Genomic DNA, 20,760 nt, shown 5'->3' on the forward strand with positions numbered 1-20,760 from the left:
CTGTAGCAAAGATCTTCTGTAGCAGAGAAGGCTCACTGTAGAAAGTGCTTCAAAATGTGCTCCTGTTTGCTTTAAGCGCCTACAAATTTACCCTGAATAGTCTGCAACGTTGAAAATGTGACAAAGCGGCCAACAGTGTCAGATAAGTGTGTTTTATTGGATTACCAGTCCAAAAACTAAACATTTTAAGTTAATTATCCCATAGCGGACAGGATAAACACCAAATCCTTACATAAAATATTGATGAAATGTAAGTAAAATGTGTTTGTTTGATTTGATTCCCAATCCGACATTCATTTATATAGTTAATGATTATATTAGATGACGAAAAATTTGAAAATCCTCAGAGAATAGCAATAAACTGTCAAATGATGTTAAGTCAGTCATCTCATCAGACACAAAAAACAAGTCCTCATGGAAACTGGTGAGAAAATGTGAATTTGTTGTTTTATTAATTAGAAGCTTCAAAAATCTGTGTTTGGTTCATCATTATATTACATAAAGAAAAATAGCCAATCCTCACAAAAAATAGTAAAAAAAATATCAGTTGAATGAAACACCAAACATACTCAATTATCGCATAAAACATAGAAAAAAGCAAATCCTCCAGAAAACTGATTAAATGAAGGTTGAATATTGATTTATTCGATTAACTGTTCAAAAACAGTTCTGTTAATTATCACACAGGACAATGAAAACAGAAAATCTTAACAGAAAATAGAAAAAAAATCTCAAATGTGTTTTATCTGATTATCGAGATACTCAATTTATGTTTTGATAGATAATCAAAGTGACTACAGTTCAATATAGACACAATTGTTACAACCTGGCATGATGGATTCATCTCAGGGAACACACCTAAAGTAAACTGACACCTCAGTTTGTCAGAAGATCATTTAAAGCTCTTTTTCATGCTGTCTGCTTGCTTTGGTCAACTTTTTCCATAAAAAGAAAAGGTTGAGTCATATGGCTGTTAAAAAGGGAACAGAGTGAGACCTCCTGCTGCTGCTCTGCTCAGGTGTGACTAATAAAGTAACTCACCTGGCCAGGTGAGGTACTGACAGCTCCTCACTGCAGCCATGTGACGCCGCTCTCCATCCACACAGATTTAAGGAAACTCTGCAAAGTTCCTCTCAGTCCAGGAAACAGATTTATTCTCCACTTGAGTGGGCTTTTTAAGGATCTTCAGCGATGGATAAATTAAAGTCAGTTCTAAGTGGTGAGGAGGCGCGAAGAGATGACAGAACCATTTTAAAGGTAAAACTACACGCCAGCTGTGAATCTCTACCTGAACTGTGATTCCAGCTGGGCTGTTTATTGATCATTTATTTTAACTCCACTCATTCAGACAGTGAACGAGGCCTCTACTTTAGGCTGGGGGACACGTCTGAAGGGCTTCGTCGCCTGTTTTGTGGTGGGAGCTGCTTGTACAGTCCTGGTAAGGATCTATCATAATTTCTTTAAAAATGTTGTGTTGCTCTCCGTAATAAGGAAGTGTGCAGGGAGAGGTGATGTGGCCTTACTGGTTCTTCTGGCTCTGAGGAATGTAGAAGATATGATGTTCATTCATTTGACAGACCAAGTTCTGCCTTAAAGTGCCAGCTGCAGCTTGAAACTGTTTCCCAGACATGGATTAAACCTAGTCCTAGACTTAAAGAAAAATCCAAGAAATAATCTAAAACTAGGCTAATCCATGTCTGGGAAACTGAGATTCACCTGCCTTTGTTTCATTTGTTAATTTATTTGGATGGGACACTTTATATTAATGAACATACAATCTCATAATAGTTTACGCAGTAAATATGCCAGATTTAGCACAAGGCTAATTTCCATCTGTAGTCCCACATACAAAAGAAAAAAACAAGTGTTACAGACTTATAAAAAACAATATGGTAAAACAAAGACAATGACAATTAATACTGACTGGGTTAAACCTACCCTAAAGTGCTGCTATTTTAGAAAAGTGCTTTCTAGGCATAGCCTGTCATAAAAGGCATATCATAAAAGAGCCTGATTTTAAAGTGCCTGAATTCCTCAATGTTCACACATTTGATTGTCAGTCAGCCATGGCTTATACTGACAAAAGTGGAGCTTTCTCTGATAGCTTTAGGTAACGTATTCCAGTTTGTGCAACCTTTAATAGATAAGGCATTTTGTGCAAAGGAAGACTTTCTAAATTTTACTTTACAGTCGCCCCTGGTGGCTGACCTTGTACTACTAATACCATTTTTGTTTTTAATAAAATCCCTTCAGGGTGGTGGGACCATCCCATTCACAGACTTATACAGTAAACAAGCACTTTTAAATGATTTGAAACTCTCAAAGCTTACAAAATGAGTTACCATCTCCAATTCTTCCCCACCTAACAACACAGAAGATCTGCTGTGTCACTGGTCACTTGGTGAGCTTTCCACAGTCTGATTTTTCAGTATTATGCTTCACTTATTTTTTGGTGACCATCATAAAAACTGCTTTTGTTTTGTTAAGCATGAGACAGTTCAGTCTTAACCAGTCATGTATCTTGGATAAGGCATTTGAGAGGTTTGCAGCAGTTGTCACTGCATCCTTTCCCTGAGTGAAGATCGCCTTCATGTGTGTCTTGCAGGGAGTCTGTGTGTTGTTCATCCCCAGGATCGGTCTCACTCTCTTCATTGTCTTTTACACTTTTGGAAACATTTGTGCTCTGTGCAGGTCAGTGTCAACAATACCCTGCAAAGAGTTAAATTAGAACTCATATCAAAGCAGTTTTTGATGGGTTTTGTGTCCATTATATTTGCAGTATATATAATCGATGTGTACACATTGAATACAGACTTTAAAAGTTTTAATTTATTCTGTCCAATAGCACAATGTTTCTGATGGGCCCAGTGAAGCAGCTGAAAAGGATGTGTGACAAAACAAGAGCGCTGGCCACCACAATTATGCTTGTAAGTGCAAAAAAATCTAATTCTCTCATTCATAACTGTGTTTGACCCATCGAGCCACAGATTTCTTAGAGGACATTCACAAGGAAGCCGTAATGGAAACTTGGAATTTTATGTTCCTCATTCAGAATCTGTTTTTATTGCCAAGCAAGTTTTCACCTCTGAGGAGTTTGACGTGGTGTTTCGGTGCATAAGAGTAAAAACTAAATGTAGATTGTTTTTAAAGAAGGATTGAAAGACTTTTTAAAAAGCAAACATTACAAGTAAAGTCAGCAGCAAATGTAGCAAATCCAAGGGATTATAAAAGCAGCAGAAAAAAATCACGTTGTACAGAAATGTGCATTATGTCCTTCCAGGTAGTGTAATGTACTCGTGTATGGAAAAAATAAAACAAAATGAAAATACATAATAAATGTATATGTGAACTATATTGAGTGACAGGTTGATTGAACTTATTACAATTAAAATTTTATACAATTCAAGACAAACGAAGGCCTGTGTTACATTTATCTAAAGAGTTGAGTAAATGTGATTAAAAATGAATTGACTCACAAGAATGCTTTTTATATGTAGTTCCAGAAAAAATGTTTCATTCAGTCTGGGACTCGGCTTAATCTATGTCTAGGAACCTAGTCATAAAAGTACAGTATAACGACATGTTAGATATGGAGGGACAAAAAAAAACAGAACAAAATTTAATAGAATAAATTGTAGAATTAATTATAAAATGTGAAAAAGAAAGCCCATTATAAAAACAACAACAAACAAACTGAAAACTTGGCAGCAAGGGTTTCAGAAATTTTATAAAAACCCCAACAAAATACTATTATGCTAAAAAAAAAAAAAAAAAAACACTATCACTATTGTGAATATCTGCAACTATAATCTATTCTTAAAACATATGATGCCAAAGATGTTGATCATGAGCAGCAGTGTGAGGACTGCACTGTACTAATATTAGCCTAAAATATGTTAAAACTATGACATGGGAGAGGAAGATACTCTGAATATAGAAAACAGACTAAAAGAATATACAGCCATTCTAAGCATGATTCTCTTTATTTAGTGCCAATGATGAATGACCATCAATCAATGTCCATTTTTAGAGTCTGTTCTGTTGATTATTTTTGTCCCATCATTTGTTCCAGACTTGTCTCGTGTTGACTCTCTGTGCAGCCTTCTGGGTGAGTGATGTGTCCTTACTTTTGATTCTTTTTTTTTTTGTATTTGTGCCAAATTTGTAGAATAAATTAACTTCAATCTTTAATAATTTGTTTTTCTACAGTGGAAGAACTTTGGACTTGCTTTGTTATTTGTCATCTTGCAGGTCTTGTCATTTTCCTGGTGAGTCGTTGTTCTTGAATTTTAACCAAAATTTTGGACATGACTTAATTTGTGATATAAAATGTGCTTCGTCTGCAGGTACAGTCTGTCGTACATCCCCTTTGTGAGGTTTGTAATGTTTGCACCATTTATTCAAATTATCTGTAGAAATGTTCAGTATCAGAGTCCTTCAAAGCCTGTCTGATTTATGTGATGTGCTTTGCAGGGAGGCGATCATGCGGATGGTGGCGGTCTGCTTGAAATGAGCCCCGAGTTTGTGATGAAGTTTGAGGCTGGATGAAGTGTTTTTAAAGAAAGAGGCAGGTCTCTTACTGAAGTCACTGAAACAGCTTCTGTGTGGTTTTGCTTCAGAGAGTCTGTGATTCTTCTTCTGCACAGCCGTCCTGTTTATAGGTGAAAAAGATTACTTTAACCTCCATGTTTACTTGTTCAAGCTTCATTAATCGAGCTGATTGATTTTTGGTTCTGAATCTACTGGTCACTTCAATTTAAGCCAGTTTTAATGATTGTACGCTTTGTTTGTAATATGTGTAAATATCTGTAATAAAATGATATTTTAAAGATTTTGTAACTAAAGCTTCATTATTGTTGTCACTGAGAGGATAAATGTAAGCGAAGTAGGTATGTGCAAGTTTCAGCACATACAATATGCTTGATCAAAAAAATTGTATGTAGGTTATCTTTTGAAATTTTGCTTCTAAGTTGTGTAAAAATGTAAAAGTTATCACTTTAATAGAATCTTCTGATATTAGATTGGAATAATATTCACGTGAAACACAAATAGTTTGGTCTTTAATCAATAATCAGGTGGGTGTTCTTGGGGTCTTTAATGACTCTTATATGTGAAATATATTTGGTAGGATGAGGATTAACGTAAATACGTTACCTTCACTGACTATGATTAGAAAAGTAATTTTGTTTCAGGTCTCCAGTTTTAAGTTCTGTAAGCTTTGATAAATCTTTTAAGAAATATAAAGGTCTTAAAATTATTAAATCTATTTAAATAAACCCGTTAAGTACATATATTACATTTAGATAATTTTAATACTAAAATATGTAAAAGTTTTCATTATTTTGAAGCCCCAGAAGCACGCGCGCCTTTAATGAGGTCATGTGACCAAACCAGGAAGTGAATCTACGGTAACAACACGGAGGGAAGTCTCACTTGTCTGTACATGTCTGCGCTGCTTTAAAGCGAACTTTCCCTAACATTTAGTCCTGTTGGTTTGAAAACATGACAGACATTTTAACAAAAATAAAAACCAGCGTAGCAGAGAAAAAGAAGACGCCTGTTGTCCAGAGCGACCTGCAGAAATGGGGATTAAAAGGTACAAAGGCTTTTTAACTCAGCCAAGTTAGAAAGTAGTCACAAAGTTCACTCATTCATTATTTAATGGAGTCAATTACGCTAGTCAGCTGGTGCTAGTTACTGTTTTGAATAAGTTTAGTTCAGTTTTAAACTCTGGACGGCTCTCTTGCTCGTTTTTATTCCCATAGTTAGGATAATATAATAATAATAATGTCGCCTATAAAGAATCCCAGCAGTGCTGAGCTGTTGCCTCCTCCTCCTCACAGGGATCCAGCTGAGGCCCTACCAGCTGGATGGTGTCCAGTGGTTAACTCAGTGCCTGAACAACCAGCAAGGATGCATCCTGGGAGATGAGATGGGTTTGGGCAAAACCTGTCAGGTGTGTGACCCTTCAGTTAGTCACAATGCACGATCACAACTCAGCAAAAAAAAAAAAAAAAAAAAAAGTAAACACAGCATGCAAATGGTCTTCTTTTATGACATAGAGAAAAAGTTTAAGATCTCATTTCTGTCTTCATGGTTGGAAAAGTGTTAAATGTCACCAGTTGTGCACAGAAAGTTTTTAAGCTGTTGAACTGCAGACATATTCTGAGTTAATCCAGGTGTGGCTATCAGATAATGGGACCAGTACACAGACACTCCTTTGACTGTGACTATAAAAGTCCACCTTAAAGTGCAACTTTATTAATATTACACAATACCACAGATGACAAGAGAAAGTTGAGAATGTGCTGTTGGCATTCAGGAGGCTGGCAGGTCAGTTCGGACTGTAATCAGGCCACAACTTCACCATCTGTCGTATAAAAAAATGGTTTCAGACAGTCTGACACACGATGCCCTGGATTTACGTGTCTAGCAACGTGATTTTGTCCCTGAAATGTCCACCAATCAAGTGTTTTAGATGCTTCGGCCAGTGAGAAAAGTTGCAAAGGGCTTTTTTCGTTTTTGGGAGGGATTTAATAGTTTTTTTATACAGATGCACAAATCTACATAATCACTCAGATCATTCCAAAATGTATTATTCTTGTCAAACCAAGTAATTAAAGTCACCTGGTTTATGTCACAGTAATATATATATATATATATATATATATATATATAATAGAAGAACTAAATATTGCATTGTCAGTTTTTCCACTGTGTGCAAATGACTTGACCTTTAATATAACCGAGCCATCATTTATGAAAGTCGTTATATACTGAGTTACTGCTGGATATTTTTAAATTCACGCTCAATGAAAGCAATGGTCTCTATCCACTCAGACGATCTCTCTGCTGGTCTACATGTCGGGAGCTCTCGGGAAGAAAGGCCCATTTTTGGTGCTGAGTCCACTTTCTGTCATGGAGAACTGGAGGAAAGAGCTGGAATGGTACACTCACTTTCACTGACTTTACATAATGAATTTGCTCATCTGCTCGTAGCACCATCTGCTAACGATTTATAAAATATCCTGACCTCTGTGTCACTTTTTACAGCTTCGCTCCCTCTCTGGTTGTGCTCTGCTACAAAGGAGACAAAGACCGACGGGCTGAGATTCAGAGAGAAACGAACAGTCAGGACTTCAATGTTCTGCTCACCACATATGAGGTTTGTGCTCTTTAGTGGAAACAAAGTGACCTGAAGTTTAATCTGTGTTGAAACTGTCGTGTTAATTTTTATATTTTGTCTTTTCCAGCTGTGTCTCAAAGATGCTTCGTTCTTAAAGCGGTGAGTTTGAATATTTTAGTCAGAGTAAGACTTTGAAATGAGGTTTGGGTGAGTAACTTAAAGGGACATTAAATCGAGAAAATACTGCATTAACATATCGTAGGTGGAAATGAATGAAATGATGCCTAATTTGGAAAAAGTGTATTTGTTTAAAATGGCGTACTCCACCTTTAATTCTCTGTTTCCGGGTAATCATGACTTCTCCCTTCTGCTCCTCAGGTGGAAGTGGAAGGTGCTTGTAGTAGACGAAGCTCACAGGCTGAAGAATCAGAACTCGCTGTTACACAAAACCTTGACAGAGGTACTGAGCTGCAGCTGGTTTGTTTCTCACTGTAACATCTCTTCTTTGCCTTTTGGTAGGCCTTAATTGTGCCTGTCTGTGTATTTGTTGTGTAGTTCTCGGTCGGTTTCAGAGTCCTGCTCACTGGGACTCCCATCCAGAACAACCTGCAGGAGCTCTACTCCCTGCTGAGCTTCATTCAACCCAGCGTCTTCACAGCAGATGACGTGGACAGCTTCGTTAACTCTTACTCCAATGTACAAAGTCAACCTGCTCTGGGTAGGATGCATAAATATCACGTGACAAAATGTAGTTTAGATTTAGTTGTGTTTGTGCATAAATTCTGTTTAGCATTCTAAAATATCAGATTGACTTTTAATGTTGAGTCTTTTCTGATCTAATTCAAGTTTTTGTTTCCTTTAAACTGTCTTTGTTTCTTCCAGTAAAGTCATTTTTACCTCTTGAACAGTCTTTTTCATACACCATGTTGTGCTCTAAGCGGTCTTTTAAATCAAATGATTTTATAGCATGTCTGTGTTATCTTGTTGCCTTTGTGAAACACTTTGCAACCCTCGATTTTGAAGCTGTTTATTAAATATATCAGTACCATAAAAAGTGATTCATGGCGTACTGTGCTTGTCATGTCAAACTGCTAATTTAGTCATTGCTGACTTGCTGCGTCTGACTTCTTTCTGTTTACAGCCGCTGAGCTGCAGAGCGTCCTCGAGCCTTTCCTGCTTCGTAGAGTGAAGTCAGAGGTTGCTGTCGATCTGCCCAAGAAGACGGAACTGGTCGTGTATCATGGCATGTCGGCTCTGCAGAAGAAATACTACAAAGCAGTTCTGACAAAGGACCTGGGTGAGACTTGTGCACTGTGGTGTGCTCAGACTATCAGAAAGCTGTTTATGTGAACAATAAATCATCATGAACTTAAAATCTGTTTTCAGAGGCTTTTGGAAATGAACAAGGCAGCAAGACCCGACTGCTGAACATCTTGATGAACCTGAGAAAGTGTGTTGACCACCCGTATCTGTTTGATGGTGAGATATGCTCAACGATAAGTGGCTGGTCTTAGTTATCGCAGATTGGATATAGAAGCATATGATGGCCTGGTTGTTAAAATGATAGAAAAATACAGTGACACTTCATCAATGGCAGTAAGAAAAGTGTTTAATAGAACATTTAGTTAAAACTGCCTTGAAAACAAAGAACAAAAACACAAAGTTCAATTGTATGAACAAATTCAATTCAAATCAAAGCTGATTTTTCTTGCTGTCTTTATTTAATGTGTGTCAAGGTGGGATCATTCCTTTATACGCAATTATTCATGTCAATTTACTTCAGACTGAGATGGTTCGGACATATCCAGAGGATGGATAGGGAATATATTGGGAGAAAGATGCTGAGTTTTGAACTAGAGCAGGAACGTCAAACTCATTTTAGTTCAGGGGCCACATTCAGCCCAATATGATCTCAGGTAGGCTGGACCAGTAAAATCACAGCATAATAACCTATAAATAAATGCCTCAATTTATCATTTACACATTACAACATACACAGTGTTTCTACAAAGGAGCAAAACATTTAGTCACAGGTATCTGAAACTGAATGATATAGTATTTTATTTTATGATCAAAACGACAAAAGTCAGTCAAAAAACAAGACAAAATACTTCAAAAATGAGACGCAAAATGACAAAAAATGAGACAATTGACACAAAACAAAACAAAATAGAGACAAAAAATGTGACAAAAAAGTTACAATGAAACAAAAGAATGGACAAAAAAATTACACAACCGAGACCAAAAATGACAAAAGCAAGAAACAAAACAACAAAAAGTAGACAAATAGCACAAACGAGACAAAATCCCCCACACAAACGATACACAAAATAAAGAATAAAGCAACACACAAAAGGACAAAAATAAGACAAAAAACGCAAGCTCGACAAAAAGGAAAAAAAAAAGACAAAAACAAGAATAACACGACAAAAACATGAGACAAACGACGTCAGAAAAAATATTCCAAAAATGAGACAAAAAAATAACAAAAGAACAGTGAATAAAATAGTATTTTACTTTATGATTAAAACAACTTGTCTAGAAATTATTTAAAATTTGCAGTTTTCAGATTTACAATTTGCAGTTTATGTCTTCTCTCTAATCTTTGCACTTTACAAAGTCGTGCTGCGGGTCGGATTGGACCCTCTGGCGGGCCGGTTTTGGCCACATGTTTGACACCCCTGAACTAGAAGAAGACCAAAGAGGAGGTTTATGGATGTAGTGAAAGAGGACATGTAGTTAGTTGGTGTGAGAGAAGATGATGCAGAGGATAGGGTTAGATGGAAGCAGATGATTCGCTGTGGCGACCTCTGAAGGGAAAAACCAAAAGAAAAAGAAGAAGATTCATGCAAATTTACTTGTATATTTCATTTCTCTGGTGGCAGTAAAATGGTTACCTGTATGTCTTGATAAATAAGTTTGGTAATTCAAAGTAAGATTGTTACATTCTAAGCAAACACTTTTTCTGCTATTCTTTGTTTGAAATAGACCCTTAAAAATGATCAGTAATAATTGGTAGCTACTGAAAGAATGCGTTATCCTGATAAATGTTCTAATTTTACCACCTGTTGCTAACACCTGTGGCATGTGTCATTATTTATTCTGGTTGTATGTCCTATTCTTGTGAACACGATATCTCAAAAGCATCTTCAGGGAACTTTGGCTCAAAGTTCACTCGGACTCAACGATGAACTGAATAGATTCTGGTAAATAAAGATCAAATTCTCTGTAGCCTCACAAGAATTAAGCAAAATGTCTAATAGGATAAAATATTGAAGTAACGGCATTTTACACCCAAAACGGCATTATAAAGTTGTATTGTCTGTCCATTATTCAACGTCTTTCTCAGTAATAGAAGGAGAGATTGTGATGTTATTTCACATGAATTGGTGGCAGTAATCTTGGCAGGGCACCTTGAAACTGTGGGGAATGTTTAGATCCTCTGTGCAGACAGGTTGTAGATGCGTGTGAAGCATCCCTGTTTTAGAATTCGTAGCTTCTTTGCAGCAAGATCCAAATTTAAAGCAGTTTTAACAGTTTTGGCTACAACTTTGTATTCGCCAGAATTAACTGTCTTGGACCGTCACATGCAATGAGTGTGACTGTATTTTTATTCCTCCAGGTGTGGAACCGGAGCCCTTTGAGATGGGGGAGCATCTCGTTGAAGCCAGTGGAAAACTTTTCCTCCTGGACAGCATGCTGGCCTTCCTGCACAAAGGGTTGGAAGATTTACTGGTTATTTGACTCCACCTGGTGGCAGCTCAGACTCACTGCACTAGGTCGCTGTAGTTTAGTCACTGTGACACCTGCTGAACTTGATGCTCGCACAGTTTACTTATTATGCAGTTCACTGTAGTTGTTGCCATATTTTAAACATTCCTCCTTAAATAGAGTCTTACCTTCTTTCTCCTTCTCCTGTCTGCGGTTGAAGGGGCCATCGGGTCCTGCTGTTTTCTCAGATGACGAGGATGTTGGATATTCTTCAGGACTACATGGAGTACAGAGGTGAATGAGACTTTGCCATGTGAGCTAAATTGACATGTGTCTAATCTACAAACATTGTGAAAAGAGCTTTAAATTCTAAAGTTAGCTGCTATACTATTTATTATTCTACCACCTAATGGTAAAATCACAACAAATGTTTTGTTCTTCACCATAAATAAGTCTAAAAATGAGCTTTTGTGTTTAGATTACAGCTATGAACGCCTGGATGGATCTGTCCGAGGGGAGGAACGAAATCTAGCGGTGAAGAACTTCAGCAGCAAAGATATCTTTGTTTTTCTCCTCAGCACTAAAGCAGGTGACTGAAACCCTGACACGTGCACAGGAAGGAAAAGTTGTGTCCTTTTAAAGGTTAAACTGAACATTATCAAGTGTTGACAATGTTCATAATGTGGCTTTTTATGTGTCAGAGATGCAAAAATTTCTAAACTTAGAAAAAAATTTAAATCTTTTTATGGTCAGTTTTTGTACACATGATAAACATCATTATTCTTGCTTTTTATTTGTACAACTGCAATAGTGATATCAGTTGTTATTTTTAGTGTGGTGCTGGTAATCATTTATGGTGCTGCAAGGGATAGATTGCATCTTTCAAACAACATTGTGCTAAGTTTGTAGATAAAACAGCAATTCTGTCTTTTTTTGAGTCTGCTGTAACACATGTGCAAACTGTATGTCTGAGGTAGAGTTCTTAGAATTCGCCGAGAGAGGAAAAATGTCTGATCACACAGAGATAAGAACTGCTGCAGAATGTACCACTGGTGTCAAAAAGCCCAGCAACGTTTCTCTTTTATGCACAGTGTGCGAAAGTAGGGAGAAAGTAAGCTTATTTCCTGCCACAGCTTATCATTTTCTGTAAACTATTTACATGCACCAGCCCACCCAGATACACATACTAAGGTACGAAAATGAAGTGTTCAGCTTCTAACACTCTGTTTTTACAGGGGGCGTGGGAATGAACCTCACAGCTGCTGACACTGTCATCTTTGTGGACAGCGACTTCAACCCTCAGAATGACCTGCAGGCTGCTGCACGTTGCCATCGGATCGGACAGAACAGGTGACAAATGACACCCCAAAGTGAAGATTAAGTTTTTCACCCTGTAAACACGTCAATATTGTGTTTTTTTAATACATACGCACGTGGACGACATTGTTGGTACCCCTCGGTTAATGAAAGAAAAACCCACAATGGTCACAGAAATAATATGAATCTGACAAAAGTAAAAATAAATAAAAATTCTATGAAAATTAACCAATGAAAATCAGACATTGCTTTTGAACCGTGGTTCAACAGAATTATTCTAAAAAATAAACTCATGAAACAGGGCTGGACAAAAATGATGGTACCCCTAGAAAAGACTGAAAATAATATGACCATAGGGACATGTTCAATCAAGGTGTGCCCTCTAATTAGCATCACAGGTGTCTACACCATCTGTCGTTGTTTGAGCCAAAGTGGACTTCATGGGAGACGACCAAGGAGGACACCATTGTTGAAAAGAAATCATAAAAAAGCCAGACTGGAATTTGCCAAACTGCATGTTGACAAGCCACAAAGCTTCTGGGAGAATGTCCTATGGACAGACGAGACAAAACTGGAACTTTTTGGCACATCAGCTCTATGTTCACAGACACAAAAATGAAGCATATCAAGAAAAGAACACTGTCTCTACTGTGAAACATGGAGGAGGTTCTGTTATGTTCTGGGGCTGCTTTGCTGCATCTGGTACAGGAAGTCTGGAATCTGTGCAGGTACAATGAAATCTCATGACTATCAAGGTATTCTAGAGAGAAATGTGCTGCCCAGTGTCAGAAAGCTTGGTCTCAGTCGCAGGTCATGGGTCTTGCAACAGGATAATGAGCCAAAACACACAACTAAAAACACCCAAGAATGGAAAACATTGGATGAATCTGAAGTGGCCTTCTATGAGCCCTGATCTAAATCCTATTGAACATGTGTGGAAGGAGCTGAAACATGCCGTCTGGAGAAGGAACCCTTCAAACCTGAGACAACTGGAGCAGTCTGCTGATGAGGAGTGGACCAGAACACATGCTGAGAGGTGCAGAAGTCTCACTGACAGTTACAGAAATGGTTTGATTGCAGTGATTGCCTCAAAAAGTTGTGCAACAAAATATTAAGTTAATTGTACCATCATTTTTGTCCAGGCCTGTTTCATGAGTTTATTTTTTAAAATAATTCTGTTGAACCACGGTTCAAAAGCAATGTCTGATTTCATTGGTTAATTTTCATAGAATTTTTATTTATAATTACTTTTGTCAGATTCAAATTATTTCTGTGACCACTGTGGGTTTTTCTTTCATTGACTGAGGGGTACCAACAATTTAGTCCATGTGTGTATATGCTGGAATATTATGAGCAAAATAAGCAGTCATCACCACAGACCAATCCTAGCATGAAACTGCGGTGTACCGATGGCAGTGTCACAAACACAGATTCAGACTTCCAGGATTTTATATGTTACAGACTGAAGGAATCAATGTTGTCAGCCTGTAGAGTGGAGCTTTCTGTGTCATATTTCTTCGGAATTGGTTTCCAGTTTGAACATGTACGGCTGAATAACTCCAATATTACAAATTGTCGTTATTCATGCAAATATGCAGATTTTATTCCATGTTTATTTTCTGTTCAGCCTCAACTAACTCCATTAACATCACTGCATTATAAACTACTGTTGTGAAATTTGAAAGATTAGGTGTTGAATAGGCAGATAAGCTCTAACAAAACAAGTTTATAAGCATTATGGGAACTGGGTCTAGCACTTTAAACTGAACTAAAACTCTAGATTTGTCTCTCTCTACCGCTTCGATTTGCTTTAACCCAACTTTAACAGGAGTGCAGTATGAAGCTGTAATCTTTGATTGACTCTGCTTCATTACAGGCCTGTGAAAGTGATCCGCCTCCTGGCAAGAGACACAGTGGAGGAAATCATGTACTCTCGTGCTGTATCCAAGCTGCAGCTCACAAATACTGTTATTGAAGAAGGACGCTTCTCTTTAATGGACCAAGCTCAGTCAGCTGCTGCAGGACTGCAGGTCTGTGAACTCAACACCATCTTCTACAGTATATTCTTTGAATCCTGCAGTCCCTAGTCTCTGTGTGTATCTCCACTTAAATTTATGAAATTCTCTTTTTAATTCATAAATAAATCAGCAGATACACAATTTCTTACAAACGTACTGTAAACTGTTTTTTAATTTTGTAAATGAACAGACGTACGGAATGAGTCAAGAAAAATAATACAAAATAGAACACATACATTCACACCAGGAAAAGAGAAAAACAGACAAAACAAAAAAAGACAAAAAACTAACAAAAAACAAAACAAACAAAAATGATGTCGTATTATAACTTATATTACGTCATTTAAAGTCTGATCTATATGGTCTGATAAACTCAATCCAACCATTCCAACATTTCTCAGAGCAAATGTTAATTTCTCCATTACATAAATATCATGCACCACATTGAACCAGCCTTCTATCGAGGGTGGGTCCTGACATAGAAATTTTTTTGTAATGGCTTTTTTGCTGGCAACCAGCAAAATTCTCCACTTTAATTTCAAACCTCTTCAGTTATCTCTCTTTTAATGTTTCCTGTTCTGCACAGCTAAGTGAGATCTTGAAGTTCGGGATCGATAAGCTGTTGTCGTCAAATGAAAGCTCCATACAGGATGTGAAACTGGAGAAGATCCTCGGTCCGTCACGTGACAATGAGTGGGTAGATGACGAGGACTGCACCCCTCTGATGGAAGAGGAGGAAGAGGAGGAGGATGAAACTGATGTGCAAAGTATGTCTTAATTCAGTCTTTGCAATAAAATCAACATCAGGTCAACATCTGTGAATTAAATCTAATATCTTGGTTAGAATGCAACTGAGAGACGTACTATGAAGCGAGACTAGTGGGTTAGAGACGTATGTTGAGTGTAAAGCCAGAATTTTCAATGTGCCACTTGTTTACTAAATAATTCCCTGATGATTCTCTGAGTGATACAGATGCTCAGCTGAAAGACTGTATTATATTTGCAAACCTGTTGAGCTGCATGTAAGTAACACTGCTGAGCAAAACTGTACAGTTACAGCAAACAAATTTCCACAAAAATTTTATTTCATTCAGCTGATGTTGCAGAAAATGCGTAAATATGTGTTTATGTTTCATCCTAATTTGCTGCCACATTTGTTTTACACAGCTGTCACTTCAGCTAATAGAACACAGATTAGAAAATCAAAGAAATTTCACTTTCATTTGGCCGAAAACTAAAGTGATTTTCACTCATTCTTCGTTACGGGACAGAGTCAGACCTAAAGGCACTCGTGAGAATCGTGTACATGAATGAGATGTAAAGTTTATGAGCTTTAATGTGCAGTTGTCATGTTACAAATAATCACCTGCATTTAGAGTTAAATTTTCTACCAGCAGTCCTCTCTTGCATCATCTGCAGAAGCAAAGCTTTTTGCTGTCATACATCATAACAACCTGTTCCTCTCGAAGCAGGCGACACACAATTGCTCAGTTTTCTCCGGAAGACGCCCTCTTTTAACCCAAATTTTAAAAAAAAAAAAAAAAAAAAAAAAAAAGCCTAGTTATCAAAAAAAAGGCCGATAACCTCCATTGTGGTGCTCATTATCTGATTGGGGATTTAGATGATGTTGTAGAACTCTTGCTGTGTCACACTTGCTACACCCTTCAGGTGTGATCTGTTGTTAAGTAGGTTGTTCTTGCATGTAAACATCTTGCTTTTGATTTCGGTTCTCAGTCTGCAAACTTAACCACACATGAAAACAGAAACACCACCAGCAAAACCAGATTTCATCTATCGTGCTCATATTTGCCTCCACAGGTATCAAAGAAAAGCAAGCAGACGTGTTAATGCAGACTTCACCTGCTACTCAGGCTGGAAACAGTCTTAACTGTCAGTATAGTTTCATCTGCTTGTGATGATGAATTCTACTCAGCGTCCTGTCATTCCCTCTTTTAGACCACATGTACTTCTTTGAGGGGAAGGACTACAGTAAGGACCCCAGCTCTGAAGACCAGAAGAGCTTCGACCGGTTGTTGGAGGAGCAGCTGGCCGAGTTTCAGAAAGCTGTGGGAGAGGGCCGAGCCCTACGGCACAAAGCTGGAGTACGATTCTGCCACTTTGACTTACAAATATGTTGGAAATATGTTTAAATTTGACAACACTGAAGGATCTTTGCATAAAAGAGGAGGTACTGTCCCACATGAGGTTGATGAATATGTTTTTAATACTTGGTGGCCATGTGACACTGTAGGTTCAGTGCACATAATACATTCCTCATCTTAATAGATATAAAACATTTATCCTCATTGTCTTACAGTCTTTGGACTTAAATGTAGCAAATATAATTAACTTTTGTGTAGTTGCTTTTCTTTCAGTTTTTGTCACGAGATGTTTTTGCCGCAAACTAGAGGCATGGCACTCAGTCAGGTAAACAGTATTTATTCAGGGCATGATGGTTGAGGTGAAAACCACAAAATTAGGTCATGCGTTAACTTGTATTTTGGGTTGGCATCAAAGAGCCGTTATTGCCACTTCAAGTTTTCGAGGAATGGCAGGCAGAGATCAGTTTCATGGAAAAAAAAATTCCAGATAGGTAATTCTGTTAAACAGAAATGAAATTTTAGGGTTTGATAAATAACCACAGAGGTACGAAGAAACAATGTGGCTCTAAAAGTGTCATTGTTCTCTGTTCGTCCGCAGGTTTCACTATCAGTGACTCTTGGTGTTCCAACGAGGAAGAGGAAACCTCTGACTGAGGCTGAGCTGGAGCTGAGGAGGCAGAGGAGGGAGGAAGCTGCAGCCAAGAGAGCCAAACTTCAGGAGGACTTGAAGAAGAAGCAGCAGGAGCAGAAATACAAGAAAAAGTAAAGATCCATCAATAGATTCCCTCAGGCATCTTTAGCACGCTCGGTTTCTTATTTTGTGGTGGTTTATTTGGTATGTTTATCACCCAGGATGGCGTGGTGGGAGTCCTGCGGCTACAGGTCACGGTGCCTACAGCCTGTGGACAGTGAGGAGGAAGAGGAAGAGGAAGATGACAGCAGCATATGCTCCACAGACTCTGACAGCACCGATATCAACTATGTTCTGGGGGATGTTACTCATCCACACACTGCTCGGGGAGATGCTATCATTGTCCACTGTGTTGGTACGACCTCCATAGAAACAAGCTGCTTTGTGTCACAGACTGATAAACAGAAAAGCCTCTTCAGCACATCTTCCTCTGTATGTTGCATTTATCACAGTGTTGTTTACTGTGCAGATGACTCAGGCCGGTGGGGCCGAGGAGGCTTGTTTACAGCGCTGGAGGTGAGATCTGATGAACCGCGGAAGCAGTATGAGTTGGCTGGCAAGATGAAAGGTACAATTAGTCATGATTACAAGGAAAATACCTGTGGGGTGTGGTTGAGAGCAATAAATTACAAACTAAAAGGGTGGACATAATATTTGTTTCAGATTTGGACCTTGGAAATGTGCTGCTTTTCCCCATCGACGACAAACAGTCCAGACCGAGCGGCCAAGATCAAGTAGGTTCTGTGAAATCCCTGAACGTGCAGCCGCCTTTTTCACTAAAAGCTCAGAAGCATTTCATTTCTCACAGATGCTTATTATTAGTAAACGATGGCCGAAAAATGAAAGTCTTGATTTTGCAATTTAGAAAAACGCAAATTCCTGTTTTACATGTTTAATTAATAGAAAACTTTTCCACATTTATCCACCACTCTCATTAGACTATGGACTATACTTGTGACATGTAACCAGTCACATAGTGCTCGAGTGCTGACTAGAGATGCATCAGAGCCAAATAAATATTTTTAAATTCATCTGTTTAAGAAAAAAATCAATAAAAACAATGCTAGAAAATGCTGATTAACAGATCTGATGATCCAATACACTGATAATCGGTTGATCCCTACCTTATAAGGTGAAAACAGCGTGCATCATATTATGGTTCAACAAGTATCTGCCATCATAGATAACAGAAAATGTAAAAATCTGCCATTTTGGTTTGTATGCTCTTCTATTACAAGGTAAAATGGTTTATTTGATTTACAAATATGCCAGTGACATTTAAGCTGGAGTGGCAGTATTTCACCCGTATTGGAGCCAGTGGGTGTTTCGAGGTGAAATGAAATCAGCAGACGTGAACACCCTTTCCTTTCAGGTCACACCTTTTTAATGAGTTTCTTCTCTGCAGCAGTCGTGATCAACAGTGTGATGCACATGCTTAGAGTTTTTTGCGTGGTGGCAGAATTTCAAAGGTGTGGCAGAGCTGTAAACGATAAAACTGTGACAGCGATTAGATACCACCTTAACCTGTTTCCAATTCCTTCCTGTTACCTCAGTTGGCCCTGATCGTGGCGCAGCAACGAGACAAAGCCAACAACCTGTCTGGGATCTTTCTGACTGCGCTGGATGAAGGTCTGAAGAAGATTTATGCTGCAGCCAAAAGAAAAAAGGGTAGAATCAAGCTCTTAATATTCAAGTTATTCCATGTAATAGCAAGTTTGTTTTTAGTGCTATGAGCTAAAGTAACACATACTGATCGTGTGTGATGACAGAAGGAAAGGTGGGGCAACTTGAAAGCAGCGTCTGATGACTGTGCAAAAAGCTTTGTGTCTTTTTGGCATCGCTGCGTGTTTGTACAGACAAATTCTTACGAATGCATTTACTAAGGAACAACACATGAGACAGGAATTTAAATTCCCTCCAGCTATTGTACACAACAGATAAACTGAGAACACTTGCAGTTTTATGTTATTGAGAAAAACTGTTTTATGTTATTGAGAAAAAGCTTCATACTTTTTCAGCAGTTACAACAGTTGCCCCAACTTCCCAGAACTACATAAAAAATATTCACTGCAATATTGAAGGTGCAAATGTTCATGAGAAACTCTCAACTCCAGCCCTTGCAGATAAAATCACTTGTTTTCATCCTTCAATCTGACATTAGAACACATTTTTCACTCTTTTCGCAGTAATTTCTGGTCACACACTTCTCTGAGCTGCTGTGCCACAGTAATTGAGTGGAGACTAGAAGCTTCTCTGTGCATAGCTGTCTAGCTAGCATCTACCTAAACATGCATATGAGATGTTTAGTGAATCTCAATAGGAAGATGTCCAGTTAATGAGATGATTTAGGTGCAGTTTTACTTACATTTGGCCACCAAGAGCTGCACTGAGTTCAGGTCAAGCTTACTTTCGGCCTCATTTTGAGGCAAAGATGGGAATGAAAGCACTGCTCTGTGCATTGAAATGTGGAGGTGCTATATAATCTAATATATAATATCCCCTGCTAACAGCTGACTGTCTGTTTTTGTCTTTACCCCATAAAGCAAGCGTTCATCTTCCTCGTATCGGTCATTCCACCAAAGGCTTCAACTGGTACGGCACAGAGAGGCTCATCAGGAAACACCTGGCTTCCAGAGGCATCCCCACATTTATGTATCTTTTAAAGACTTCCACTTGTAAACTTCATGTTTTTTACCTTGTTATAGGGTGTTTTTTTACATGCTAGAACAGCAGTCTCCAACCATTTTTGCACCAAAGGATTCAAGCAAGACGATTTTCTACAGACCGATGATCGCACATTTAACAAACAAGAAGACCATTCAGAGAGCACAGTACTTCGTCAAGGTTGCTCAGTCGTTGTGTCAATTTTGATGCATGAAAGTTTTTTTTAAAATGACCTTGCGATGAGCACAGACGTGTTATGCATGTGTACGTTATGTATGGATCCCGAATCGCGTGACCTAAATATGTAGCGGGCGGTGGGAATTAATGGGATTCAGAAACACTCCCACAATTTAATCGGTTGTTCCTTGTATGATTTCCGATGGATAAGTCCTGATAAGTCTGCAACAGTCGATCTGTGGAAGGATCGCAATCATGGGATTGTCAGCAGGCAGCTCAAGCTGTGCCGCTATCTGGCAATGATACAGAAATCTTTAACAAATCCGTGGGTCCAGACAATAAGCTGCATCACTGCCAAAATCTAATCACTTGGTCTTTGTGTCATTTCTGACCTTCTCTGAAAATGTCATACAAATCCATTATTCTGTTTTTGAGTAATGTTGCTGACAGACAGACGGACAGACAGACCGAGCAACGAGCGCCGATCGTCACGTAACTCTGCTGTGTTCCTTGGCGAAGTAATAATGATCTTTTTTTTTTTGTAAAGAAGGAGTCCTGAACAAATAATATTACTTGCTATTGAGAAATATTTACTTACGTTTTCTTCTGTGTCAGCATCAAGTCTCTCCATCGTTTAAAAGAAGTTCTCCAGAGACATTTGTTATTAATTTGTCAGATTGACGGCTTCATTTAACATCAAATGCGGGAAACGAGCACCGACGGAAGCAATGGGAAGACGATCTAGTCATTTTTCAAAATAAAACAACCTGCAGACTCTGCCAGAAATAAAATATTAAAAAAAGTTTTTATTCTCTGTTCAGCCCAGTACCAAATGACCCATGGCCCAGTACAGGTCCGTGGCCCGGTGCTTGGGGACCACTGTGCTAGAAGACACATTGTGAGTGAAATAAGCAATCAACACAATGGCTGAGCATTTCCACCTTGAAACTGCAG

General features: G+C 38.3%; 2 protein-coding genes across 2 annotated transcripts; both read left to right on the forward strand.

The window, feature by feature from the left end:
* Nucleotides 1-1,054: 1,054 nt before the first annotated feature.
* On the forward strand, nt 1,055-4,831 carry LOC111581786 (vesicle transport protein SFT2B-like). The gene is made up of 8 exons (XM_023290123.3): nt 1,055-1,257; nt 1,349-1,438; nt 2,606-2,691; nt 2,846-2,927; nt 4,073-4,108; nt 4,210-4,268; nt 4,347-4,376; nt 4,474-4,831. The coding sequence occupies exons 1-8, from the start codon at nt 1,192-1,194 to the stop codon at nt 4,511-4,513; spliced, it is 489 nt and encodes a 162-aa protein (XP_023145891.2). The 5' UTR covers nt 1,055-1,191; the 3' UTR covers nt 4,514-4,831.
* Nucleotides 4,832-5,399: 568 nt separating this feature from the next.
* On the forward strand, nt 5,400-19,910 carry chd1l (chromodomain helicase DNA binding protein 1-like). Its single transcript, XM_055008759.1, has 22 exons — nt 5,400-5,596; nt 5,844-5,956; nt 6,841-6,947; nt 7,054-7,165; nt 7,254-7,285; nt 7,505-7,586; nt 7,682-7,844; nt 8,268-8,423; nt 8,513-8,605; nt 10,749-10,845; nt 11,058-11,131; nt 11,316-11,426; nt 12,073-12,187; nt 14,031-14,184; nt 14,759-14,939; nt 16,129-16,274; nt 16,873-17,036; nt 17,127-17,320; nt 17,435-17,533; nt 17,629-17,699; nt 18,519-18,633; nt 19,509-19,910. The coding sequence occupies exons 1-22, from the start codon at nt 5,503-5,505 to the stop codon at nt 19,688-19,690; spliced, it is 2,655 nt and encodes an 884-aa protein (XP_054864734.1). The 5' UTR covers nt 5,400-5,502; the 3' UTR covers nt 19,691-19,910.
* The last annotated feature ends 850 nt before the right edge of the window (nt 19,911-20,760 follow it).

This window comes from Amphiprion ocellaris, unplaced genomic scaffold, assembly GCF_022539595.1.
Source record: "Amphiprion ocellaris isolate individual 3 ecotype Okinawa unplaced genomic scaffold, ASM2253959v1 Aocel_unscaffolded154, whole genome shotgun sequence".
In the NCBI taxonomy this organism is placed as follows: Eukaryota; Metazoa; Chordata; class Actinopteri; family Pomacentridae; genus Amphiprion; species Amphiprion ocellaris.

What these genes read in the sequence shown, in the direction of transcription:
- LOC111581786 (XM_023290123.3), top strand. Translation starts at nt 1,192, where the DNA reads ATGGATAAATTAAAGTCAGTTCTAAGTGGTGAGGAGGCGCGAAGAGAT. An exon ending in AACATTTGTGCTCTGTGCAG is followed by an intron (nt 2,692 to 2,845) that starts GTCAGTGTCAAC and finishes TCTGTCCAATAG; the next exon opens with CACAATGTTTCTGATGGGCC. An exon ending in CAGGTCTTGTCATTTTCCTG is followed by an intron (nt 4,269 to 4,346) that starts GTGAGTCGTTGT and finishes CTTCGTCTGCAG; the next exon opens with GTACAGTCTGTCGTACATCC.
- chd1l (XM_055008759.1), top strand. Translation starts at nt 5,503, where the DNA reads ATGACAGACATTTTAACAAAAATAAAAACCAGCGTAGCAGAGAAAAAG. An exon ending in CTGGCCTTCCTGCACAAAGG is followed by an intron (nt 10,846 to 11,057) that starts GTTGGAAGATTT and finishes CTGCGGTTGAAG; the next exon opens with GGGCCATCGGGTCCTGCTGT. An exon ending in GGATGAAACTGATGTGCAAA is followed by an intron (nt 14,940 to 16,128) that starts GTATGTCTTAAT and finishes TCCCTCTTTTAG; the next exon opens with ACCACATGTACTTCTTTGAG.